General features: G+C 35.8%; 1 protein-coding gene across 2 annotated transcripts in view; it reads left to right on the top strand.

Moving 5' to 3' along the window:
- Nucleotides 1–12,419, top strand: part of PPP4R3B (protein phosphatase 4 regulatory subunit 3B) — a 45,330-nt gene that overhangs the window by 10,285 nt on the left and 22,626 nt on the right. The window contains exons 5-9 of one of the 2 annotated variants that reach the window (XM_034427338.3): nucleotides 2,818–2,895; nucleotides 3,439–3,555; nucleotides 4,992–5,108; nucleotides 7,191–7,322; nucleotides 11,715–11,817. In XM_034427338.3, coding sequence (XP_034283229.1) covers nucleotides 2,818–2,895; nucleotides 3,439–3,555; nucleotides 4,992–5,108; nucleotides 7,191–7,322; nucleotides 11,715–11,817 — 547 coding nt within the window. Of the gene's footprint in view, nucleotides 1–2,817; nucleotides 2,896–3,438; nucleotides 3,556–4,991; nucleotides 5,109–7,190; nucleotides 7,341–11,714; nucleotides 11,818–12,419 lie in introns of both variants that reach the window. The other variant, XM_034427337.3, reaches the window with a different exon arrangement.

Here is a 12,419-nt window from a genome sequence, read left to right as displayed (position 1 = left end):
GAGCATGAACAATGCTGGAGTGGCATTAAACTATATACAGTATGCATAGCTAGGACCTTTCAAAAAAACAAAGCATTCAGCAATTTGTAGAGAAAGCTTAGTACATTGGCCCTTATATTGTATATAAGTAAATAGTCATTCAGAAGGAGGAGGATTCATAAAGGTGTTTCAATTCAAATGCATAGAAATCAATTGTGATAATCCAGATCCAAACCAAATTCTGGGCAGCAATAAAATGAAAGCAGTTTTCACGATGCAGTTCCATCTTGAATTTAGCAACTAAGGAGATCTAACTTTTACCAAGTTAGATCTCCTTAGTTCTCTTCCTTATTAAGTTAAAATATTTTCCTTTTGTGCTGAAATGACGAAATTAAAGCTCATTTTACTGTGATTACTGCAAAACATTGGCCTGGTGGAGGATAGACAGTAGTTTTTCTCAAATTTCCACATCTAAAACTTTTTTTTATTAATAATAAATAAAGCAAAAGCAAAAAATTGAATAGCCAAAATATTTTAAAGTTATGTTTTGCTTCTTAATAGCAAGGCAATATGGCTATATATTTAGAAGCATAATACGTAACTAAAGTAGAAATAATCTATTAATGTGATGTGATATGATACGATACGATACGATACGATATGATATGATATGATATGATATGATATGATATGATATGATATGATGGTAAAGTTATAGAGAGTACATTTTGTCTTTTTTTGGTACAGTATTAACTGATTTATAGAAACTATGACACATGCTTAACAACTTCACACACAAACTACTGTTAATTATATTAACTGTGTAGCCAAGAAGCAATAAAGAGAACAGACTGTACCTTCAGAATTTCTTTTCTAAAAATATCAGTTTGAGTTGTGCAGTGTTCTTCAAAATGTGGGGGAGCCACAATAATTATCCTTTGTGGCAACTAGTTAGAACTTCTAGGCTAGATATTTTGATAAAAGGATGTGTCATGAGTATGAGGTTTTTGACACATGTTAACTCTTAATTGGGGACGGAATATTTAGAAATGCAGCCTACTGACTGTAGTAGTCATGACTGTTTTGCATGACACATTTTTCAGGGATCAGCAAGACAGTAACTGATTTGCAAACGTATTGTTGAAGCAGGAAGGATGAGAAAGAGGGACATTTGGGAAACGTTATAGTGGGAAGAAGGAAATAGTGACTTATTTTTTGTACTACTACCTTCCCCAGTTCCAAAGTATATTTCACCTGCACCTGTTTGGCAAGTTTATATTGATTTTGTGCTTACAACAGTAGCATAGCTACCATAAATGTGGAGATGGGCAGGTTTGATATGCTAGAAAAAAAATGAGATTAATTCATTTTTTATATATACCTAATTAAAATATGTTAAAAGTAATCATATGCTTTCATTTAAGAATAGACAGTTTGTGATTACTTCAACTGTGCATAATACTTTTTTCTCTAAATCTTAGTACAGTCTTTACAAGTTAAACTCCCAATACAGGTTAAATTTACTACTAGAACTATTAAGACATTTAATACAAATCACTATTATTTCTAGATATTCTATACCTTTGAGATAGGGTAAATCAATTGTGAGTATACTTAAGATTAGTAAAATAACCGTTGACTTTGAATAAAATAAAATAACATTTGCCTTTGAAATTACAGGTCTTAGGAAACTGCTGTATCCATGTCCGCATTTTTTTTCTCAATTATTTTGTACAGTTCGCAAATGATAGGGCACCTTTGAGTGCTGTGTTCCAAAAAGAGGAAATTTAAAGTGTTTGAGCTCTTAAATTCTTTACAGTAAAGCTGTTGGCTGTATTGGTTAAGAGCCGTGCTCCATCTTTTTTTGCTTGCTTCAATGTTCTTATTTTAAGGTGCCTTTAAGGGCATTTTCAATAATTCTCATAATTTTCTACTAGTTTGAGTAACGTGTGGAAATTACAGATCTATACAAGAAAAGAGAGCAGCTTTGAGAAAAAAATTGGATTAACTGTTCAGTTAGGCTCCTTTGGCTTCCAACCTTATCAGTTTTCCTGGATTCCAATTTGAATTTGAGAACAATTGAGACTTGTGAGAGGAGAACCTATTTTACAACGAAAAGACAAAGTAGTAACAGTATGAGAACCTTTCCATCTTTCCCCCCTCCTTCAATTTCTGATGCACCCAATTTTAGGATTAGGGAAGTTATAATAGCAATTCTTACCTATCTGTTTAAAATAGTGATGAGGCATAAAATAGGCATTTAGTTCAAGCTTATTCAAAAATCAGAATGGCTCTCCTTGTAACTATATCACTGTTGCGTGGCTCCATCATTTTATACCTGCCACACAAAGTCTGAAGCAGGGAGGTTACTTTACATTCTTAAACTCTTCAGGCAGTTTATAACCCTGCTTTTTCTTGCCATTCTAGTTATTTAACTAGGGATAGTAATGGAAAGGTGATAATGATATGAATTTCAGTAGATTGTGGCTATTTGAAAATATCTTAAGCTAACTACAGTACTTGTACCATTTCAGAGTAAACTGATCTTCATGATTTGGTGAATTGCCTATTGTTAATTACAATAATTATTCACATGCAGTGTTACTTTACATCAAATGAAGCATTTATAATTAAATTGTAAATTTACCATTTACAGTGAGACTGAAAAGAAACAACATTTGTAAAGCTATGATATGAAATTCTAGTAAAAATAAAAAATAAAAATGTATAACTAGTGGCACACAAAATGAACTAATTGGAGAAAAAAATCTTATTTTACATTCTAATTCTTAAAATAGCGAACTTTGTGTTAAAACTATACATTACAATATTCTACAGGAAGATGAAAAGTTTTTGTCTGAAGTTTTTGCACAGCTAACTGATGAAGCTACTGATGATGACAAAAGACGTGAACTGGTAAGTTCATTTGTAGATTTAACTCTGAAATTCTTCTGATTGTTCAGCTAGCTCCTCCATGTGTGTGGAAAGATTATACTTATGACTGCTTTATTTTTTTTAATATATTTTAAAACTGCCCATCTCCCTCAGAGAGGTACTCTGTGTGAGTGCCTATATATCATGATATGGCACACAGGACTTCAGTTCTACATTGGTTTGGTTTGATTGTTTTGGGGCTGATTTACAGAAATGTGAGGTCAACAAATAGGTAGTTCTGTAGCTTTGTCAGGATTTTTTAATTCAAAATATTGGAATAATATTTTACTTTTACTGAATAAGATAAGTATTCAATGTAGTTTCAGATACCAAACAATATTCTGATGTGTTTTGGGGAAGAAATAATGAAAAAAGAGGCAATAACATTTCATTAAATTAGTACTTTTACCTATATTTCCTAAAAAATGTATACTCTTTTTGCTGAGTACGGTGCCATATAATACAGGTGTGCTCGTCAGCAATGTATTTTTTCCTTATATAAATTTTTTCTTTCACTTGGTGCAGGTTAATTTTTTCAAGGAGTTCTGTGCATTTTCTCAGACATTACAGCCTCAAAACAGAGACACCTTTTTCAAAACATTGGCAAAATTAGGAATTCTTCCTGCTCTTGAAATAGTAATGGTAAGTTGAATTCCAGGCAAGGCATGTTATACATTTGCTTATAAGGATATCATTCTCCACTGTATACTTATCATTTGAAATAGATACAATTCAGAGTTACTCTGCATATTTGCATATTATATATCCTGCATATTCTGCATAAATGTTGGGGTAGGATGAGAAAGATGAGAAATTTAGTGATATTGAAACCTTAATTTTGGTCTTTTAAAAGTTTATGGTTTTAATAGATATATGGACTGTATTAAGCTGATTTTTATTAATGCTTTAATTCTACTTATTTATTGAATTTATTTGCCACCCATCTCATAGCAAATGATTCTGGGTGTTTGTTGTTTGGAAGCCTCCGAGAGTTTAACATAAGATAGATGGCTATATAATGTATAAATAAATAAATATTTACATACTAATTTAAATACTCAGCAGACATCTGAACTTTGACTTTCATCTGTAATAATATGCAGTGTATGTGTGGATATGCACATCAAATTTGGGGGGACATGTTTGAAATGCCAGCCTAACAAGTTAGATCAGATCAAGAAACTGACTCTACAGAAAGTGGTATAAACTATATTTTATTGATAGTAAAGAATCTTGCTAAGTTGCTTCTGTTTTACCTTTTCTTCCTTTGATACCCCACAGTCAGGGAGGAGCCAACATGAACCTCTCCCTATTAATATTTCCTTTCCCGGGGCTAAAAAAATGCTTCTTCCCTTGTTTCTGAGTCATGCTGAGTTATTGCCATAAGGTGTTCTGGTGAGATTTTTTTTGCAGGGTAGTTCGTCATTGCTTTCCCTGACCCTCTCTATTTATCTGGGTGGGCTTGGGACTGATATATGGTTGATGAATTCTATAAAATCAGACACATCATTAGAAATCAAAATCACAAAACTACGTCTGATTTGCTTTGGCCATGTCATGCATGCAAATAGAAGTCAGTGATGCTAGGAATGGTTATTGGAGCAAGAAGTAGAGACAAGCAAAGAACATACTGGCTTGATAATATCAAAACTGATACAAAGATGAACATTCAACAGCTAAAAAAGTTGTGCTTGACAGGGTAGCATGGAGAGCACTTGCCTATAAAGTCTCCAAGAGTTGGACATGACTGAATGATTAAAACAATTGTTTCTATTAATAGTTTCTGAGCTCTCTCTCTCAACTTTATGCCGTATAAGGAATTTCAGGTTGGTAGAGCAAGTTCTAACCACTTATGGAAGACCTTAGATTCAAGGTGACATGGCATATATTTATATAAGTTTTATAACAGGATGGAAGACCCCCAGTCTTTAGATCCAATCTGATTGCCTCACAGTATCTTGAATTAGTTCCTTCCCTCCCAAATATTTGAGGTCTTCATTTCATTTGAATTTTTCTATAAAGTTAATGCTCTATCAGAAATGTTTCATTTTAACTAAGTGATCTGGTTTTTATTTCAGGGTATGGATGATTTACAAGTTAGATCTGCTGCTACAGATATATTTTCTTATCTGGTAGAATTCAGTCCATCTATGGTTCGGGAATTTGTAATGCAAGAAGCACAGCAGAGTGATGATGTAAGAACCATGCAACTTTCTTACAGATATATATTATATCCATAATATATAGTGGCCATTTCTAGAATAAAGTTCTTGTTTTGTCAAAACAAAGTATTTATTCTCTGTGTAATCTTGTTCTTCCAACTCCTAAAAATATGGATTTGTTGTCTCAACAATACATTTAAACAATGTATTGTTTAATCAATCACTTTCTGTCTTGCTGGACCTCTGCTTCTGGAAATCAGATCAAAATATGGATTGGAGGGCTTAATAGTTAATTTTACCTCTTTGATTTACTAATGTGCAACCATGAAATGGAAATGTGAAGCCCAGTAAATAGTTGTATTGTATATAAGTTTACAATGCATTTGGCTGTGTTTTTGTTATTATAATTTTTAAGTGTTTTATTTGTATTTTAATAATTTTGTTTTAATAATTTTGTTTGGTTATATGTTTTTTAATGGTGTGCGCTGCCCAGAGTCACAAGCATGAGATGGGTAGCTGTATGAATTAAATAAATGACATTTTGTTTAGATAAATTTAATTAATAATACAAATGTCCCAGCAAATTTCAAGAAGCAAGAACTAAACAGGGATTATTCTAATAGTTTAATATTGCTCTTATCTACAATTTTGTTCCTATGTAATGAAATCCGGAGCTTCACCATTGTTCTGAATAACCCTAGGCCCTTCCCTACTTCATGTTACTATCTTCTTCATGTTATTATCATGTTACGATCATGTTACTATACTGTCATCTTCCCAACTGGGCTGCTGTTTTAAGTCTTCATGCAGAGTTTGGAAAGTGAGGGACTAGATGGGAAGAAACATAGCGGTCTTATTTGCCAATAAACAGTTAGGCTTTCTAAAAATATTGATTGAGATGGTGATTCTTTGTATGGTGAAGCTCACCCTGAAGATCAGTTCACATCAAGGGGATCCTCCTGAACCCATAGCTACTGCTAGAGCTGTAACTGGATGCCTTAGCCAGGAGGACCTTTGGCCATTTTCAGTTCGTGCATCAGTAATGTATCCTAAAATACAGTGACGATTACCATGTGGTTTGACTGCTGCAATGCACTCTATGTAGAACTTCATTTTAAGACTCTAGAAACATCAATTGGCACAGAATGTACCAACATGCTGTCAGCAGCTCAGATCTGCTATTGCAGAATAATACTATTTTGTGGTCACTGCATTGGTTGCCAGAAGGCTTCCTGGCCAGTTCAAATTGTTGATTACTACCAATTACGATTGCAATTACATTTGTAATTATAATTGTATGGAACCAAATCAAACCAAACATGATTCTATTCATCCTGTATAGTCCAAAAAGAGGGTGTCCTCTGGATCCTGTCCCAACAAAAATATGAGGGGTGTGAGCCACAAGTCTGACTTCTCTGTGAATATCCCTGTGTTATAGAAAATGCAACCTCCAGTAGTCATGTGGCCACATTTTGGGTGTCAACAATCAACCATTTATAGCTGTTTGCGGGATCCCACAGTCATGTGACTGTGATTTACAACATTTTACAGGAAACGTGTTTATTTCCAGTTTCTGGCAAAACAAATGACCCACAGCAACTGATGGGTTTGCTTAACAACCGCTGTGTTCACAATAACCAGTACAAAAAAAGATTGTAAAAATTGATCACAATCACATAATAACCCACGTAAGGATCATCACAATTTACAACTATAATTGTAGACTCAATTACAGTCATAAGTCGAGGACTATTTAGGGAAACAAATAGGCTCAAGAGAGTAAACTTCATCGATGTATAGCAGGGGTGTCAAACTCGCAATGCCATGTGATATAGCGGGACTTTCTTCCCCTTTGCTAAATCGGATGTGAGCGTGGCAGCGCAGGACGCATCTGGCCTGCCATCTGCAAGTTTGACAGTCCTGATGTATAGTGTTCATTTCACTACAAGGTTATTTTAACACAAAATTTCCAAAAAAAAAAACCCTGTAATAAATAGTTATCAAATTGTTATCTTTAGGAAGAATATGGGTACAAAATATTTGAGAGCTATGAAGTTTTAATATCATTGTTAATTTTTTGAAAGCAAGACATAACTTGTTTTTGGTTTGTTACAGGATATCCTCCTCATAAATGTAGTCATTGAGCAAATGATTTGTGACACTGATCCTGAACTTGGGGGTGCTGTTCAATTAATGGGCCTCTTGCGTACTCTAATTGATCCTGAGAACATGTTGGCCACAGCTAATGTAAGAAAATGGAAAGGGGTAAAGAAACTTTACTGTCTAAAAAAAAACACATTTAATAAAAACTTTAAGCATACTTGTTAACTTTTGAAAAACTGCTTAGAACATTTTATATTTTGAGCAAATATTCTTTGAAATGTTTTTTCTCTGTAGCTTTATTTTTCAAAATGGTCCACATAGCATACTGCCAATCTATATTATTGCAGTATACAGAGATTTCAGAAGTTTGATTCCTATGTTTTCAGACCAGTTATTTCTTTGATTATAAGTCATGTTTTGGTGATGCAGTTCTTCCACAATAATGTCTCCTCTCCATGAGCCAAAAAAATAGAAAGTTATATCTGTGAGCACAGATTTTGTCATTGCCTACAGACCAGGGTGCTACATAATCTGGTCTGTAAATATTTTAGAGTAGAAATAGTTCAGGATTTTAATGTAAAATGCCCCAATTCTACTCATTTCAGTAGTCCTTTGAGCAAGCTAAACTGTGAGGTATAATTTGATAAAAGTACCAATGAGATCCATATCCAAATAGGAATTTGAAGATGGATTTCCTCAGATCTATCCAAAATTTGAATTACTACGTGACATTTACCATCTCTATATAGTAATCCATTGAAAAGCTAAGAAATATATAAGAAATAAGGAAATTTTTAACAGTGCTTAACTGATATTTATCTTTACACAAGTTGACAACCAATTATGCAGCAGGACTTCTCCTTTACTTCTATTCTGTACTTCATACAGTTGCAAGAAAAAGTATGTGAACCCCTTGGGATTACGTGGAGTTTTGCATGAATTGGTCATAAAATGTGCTCTGAACTTCATCTAAGTCACAACAATAGAAAAACACAGTCTGTTTAAAATAATACTACACAAACATTAGATGTTGCCATGGTTTAATTGAACATAACATGTAAACATTCACAGTGCAGGGAGGAAAAAGTATGTGAACCTTTGGACTTAATAACTGGTTGACCCTCCTTTGGCAGCAATAACCTCAACCAAACGTTTCCTGTAGTTGCAGATCAGACCTGCACAACGATCTGGAGTAATTTTGGACCACTCCTCTTCACAAAACTGTTTCAGTGTAGCAATATTCTTGGGATGTCTGGTGTGAATCACTCTCTTAAGGTCATGCCACGGCATTTCAATCGGGTTGAGGTCAGGACTCTGACTAGGCCACTCCAGAAGGCATATTCTGTGCTGTTGAAGCCATTTTTTTGTTGAATTACTTGTATGCTTTGGGTCATTGTCCTGTTGCATCACCCATCCTCTGCGGAGCTTCAGTTGGCGGACAGATGGTGTACGTTTTCCTGCAAAATGTCTTGATAGACTCTGGAATTCATTTTCCCATCAATGACAACAATCCGTCCAGGCCCTGAGGCAGCAAAGCAGCCCCAAACCATGATGCTCCCTCCGCCATGTTTTACAGTGGGGATGAGGTTTTGATGTTGGTGTGCTGTGCCTTTTTTTCTCCACACATAGTGTTGTGTGTTCTTCCCAAACAACTCAATTTTGGTTTCATCTGTCCACAGTATATTTTGTCAGTAGTGCTGTGGAACATCCAGGTGCTCTTTTGCAAACTTCAAACGTGCTGCAATATTTTTTTTGGACAGCAATGGCTTCCTCCGTGATGTTCTCCCATGTACTCCATTCTTGTTTAATGTTTTCCTTATTGTAGATGTGTCAACAAAAATGTTAGCATGTGTCAGAGATTTCTATAGGTCTTTAGCTGACACTCTAGGATTCTTCTTTACCTCATGAAGCATTCTGCGCTGTGCTGTTGCAGTCATTTTTACAGGACGACCACGCCTAGGGAGAGTAGCAACAGTGCTAAACTTTCTCCATTTGTAGACAGTCTGTCTTACCGTGGACACATGAACATCAAGGCTTTTGGAGATACTTTTGTAACTCTTTCCAGCTTCATGCAAGTCAACAATTCTTGATCGTAGGTCTTCTGAGAGCTCTTTTCTGCGAGGCATGGTTTACATCAGACAGTGCTTCTTGAAACCAGTAAACCCAAAACAGGTGTGTATTTTTAAAGGGCAGGACAGCTGTCAGCAACACATCCAATATCATCACACTGATTGGAGTCAAGGTTGGCTCACTCCTGGCTCCAATTAGCTCTTGGAGAAGTCATTAGGCTAGGGTTACATACTTTTTCCTCCCTGCACTGTGAATGTTTACATATTATGTTCAATTAAACCATGGCAACATCTAATGTTTGTGCAGTATTATTTTAAGCAGACTGTGTTTTTCTATTGTTGTGACTTAGATGAAGTTCAGTGCACATTTTATGACCAATTCATGCAAAACTCCACGTAATCCCAAGGGGTTCACATACTTTTTCTTGCAACTGTATATGCCCTCAAATTTACATCAACATTTCCTAAAGTTATGGAAGTAGGGTACATAGCATATCAGTTTTACAGTAATATTGGCAATTTAATTTGTGAATTGCTGTCATTACTATGGTTTGTCACTTAGTCAGCCAGATGTTTAACTGGATTTGATATTTTAATCTACCTTTTGAGCAGGGGTGAAATGCTACCGGTTCGCTCTGGTTCAGGCGAACCAGTAGTGATAAAAACTACCGGTTCGGGTGAACCGGTAGTTTAAAAAAGCTACCGGTTCCTCTGAACCGGTATTTCCAACGATCAGTTGTGCAGCGGGGTTTAGCTTTGCTAGAAAGCAGGAAATCCTGCTTTCTAGCAAAGCTAAATAGCGCGCCACAGTTGATCCCCCCCTTGCTGTTCTACTTACATTCCCAAGCCTCCTTTTGGTGCGTATTGCACATGCGCTTGTGCACAGCATGCACAAAAAGGAGACTTGGGAAGGTAAGTAGAACAGCAGGGAGATCAGCTGTGCAGAGCAGGAAATTCTGCTTTCTAGCAAAGCTAAATCACACGGCACAGCTATCCCCCCCTCGCTTCTACTTACGTTTGGAAGCCTCCTTTTGGTGCGTACTGTGCATGCACGCACACAGAGTGTGCATTTGGTGCACATGCGCAGCCAGCGAACCAATAGCAAACTGGTTTGGATTTCACCACTGCTTTTGAGGCCTTGTCAAGGATCTGGAATAGGCTGGTGTTGTTCAGTGATGTTAAATATATCATCACAGCATGTAAGCTGTTCCAAGTAAAGTTGCAATTGACTAATGGTGATATTATCAATGCTGATGATGTTCAAGATGTGCTCCAGATTTCACCCAAGCTGCCTATCATCTTTGCTTTCTTTTACCACAGCCAGTCTACCTCTATTAGCAGGTCTTTGTACATGTAGTCCTTGATTTATGACCACAATTGAGCTCAAAAGTTCTGTGGCTAAGGGAGATATTTGTAAAGTGAATTTTGCCTCATTTTACAGCCTTTCTTGCCACAGTTGTTAAGTGAATCACTGCAGTTGTTAAATTAGTAACAGGATGCTACGTGAATCTGGCTTCCCCATTGATTTTGCTTGTCAGAAAGTTACAAAAGGTGATCACATGACCCTGAGACATTGTAACATTGTCATAAATATGAGTCAGTTGTCAAGCATCTGAATTTTGATCATGCAACCATGGGGATGCTGCAGTGATCATAAGTGAAAAATGGTCATAAGTCACTTTTTTCAGTGCTGTTGTAACTTCGAATGGTCACTAAATGAACAATTGTAAGTCAAGGACTACCTGTATTTTGTGATTTTCTCCAGTTCTTCTATTCTGCTGTCTACTGCTATGTCCAGACTTTTTTATCTTTCTTGTTGACAGTTGTAAATCTGAGGTGTTACGTGTCAGATTCTTGTATGTTTGAATTCTAAACTCCTGGAGCACATTAACTTCTTCATTTTCTATTACTTTGTCTATTTGTGCTCCCATCAGTTCTTGCTTGCAGTCAAATGGTACTTCTTGCAGATATTCCAATGCATCATTGTGGCTACGTTATCATGACGTTATCTGTAGTCAGACTGTGCAACCTTCTTGGTGGTCCACTGTTTCTTTAGCTTCTTTGCAGAGGCAGAATTTTATGTCTGTTGCTTATTATTATTATTATTATTAATATTTTAATCCTTTGCATTATGACACTTTCAAGATGGCTTGCAGGCTGTTTTAAAGTAGATGATAATAGTGTGAAAGAGTAAGTCAAATAAACAAATGAATTTATCAAAAACCACAATGTAAGAACCTGAAATGCTTTTTTTTTAATTGTACCAGAAGAATTAATAATTTTTGCATAAAAATGAGTAACAAGTGTTAGAGCAGAGGACAGACTATCTCATATCAGAAAATGGGAACACCAAAATGACACTTAGATTGATATTAGACATTGAATAAACTGACTGATTCTATTTGTGAGCTTCATAACTTCAAATATTTTTACAGTGTTGTTAATATATTACATATTTATGTTCCAGAAAACTGAGAAAAGTGAATTTCTAAATTTTTTCTACAATCATTGCATGCATGTCCTCACTGCTCCACTTCTGGCAAATACATCAGAAGATAAAACTGACAAAGGTAAAATTATTTCTTCTTCTCCTTTGTTATTCTTATTCAGGATCTATGCTTGCTAAATATATTATGAATTTTGAATTGGATGAAATGTATCATGTTTTCTATAAACAATTTTAATATCACCTTCTCTTAAAATAGAAGTGAACTCTTCTTCCCATCCCCCATCTCTTATCCATAAATACATAAAAACATATCATTTCAGTTGTGATGTCAGCATAAATCTATTAAGTGATATCACCATGATGGCGAACCTATGGCACGTGTGCCAGACATGGCATGCACAGCCCTCTCTGTGGGCGCGCGCACAGCCACCCCAACACAGTTCCAATCACATTTCTCCATCATGTTTCAGTCAGTGAATTCCAACTTCTCATGAAAGAAAAAGATCTCGCAAAGTTGGAATTGATTGAGTGAACTTTTTCACTTGCATGCTTCACAATGGAGGAGACAGGATCCCGTCCTCCTGAAGCCTATTACGACATGGAGCCACAATGCGACCCTGCCTCGGCTTGGCAAAAAAAAGCAGTTGCTTTTCCTGCAGAGCTGCCTGTGTTGGGATGCCCCACCTCCCTGCCAGCCAGCTGGGCTTCTTCAAGCACTTAGCT

This window comes from Pantherophis guttatus, chromosome 1 (genome assembly GCF_059756535.1).
Source record: "Pantherophis guttatus breed Tessera chromosome 1, ASM5975653v1, whole genome shotgun sequence".
Classification (NCBI taxonomy): Eukaryota; Metazoa; Chordata; class Lepidosauria; order Squamata; family Colubridae; genus Pantherophis; species Pantherophis guttatus.
Note: the sequence above shows the minus strand (reverse complement) of the source record. Positions and strands in the feature narration are given on the sequence as shown.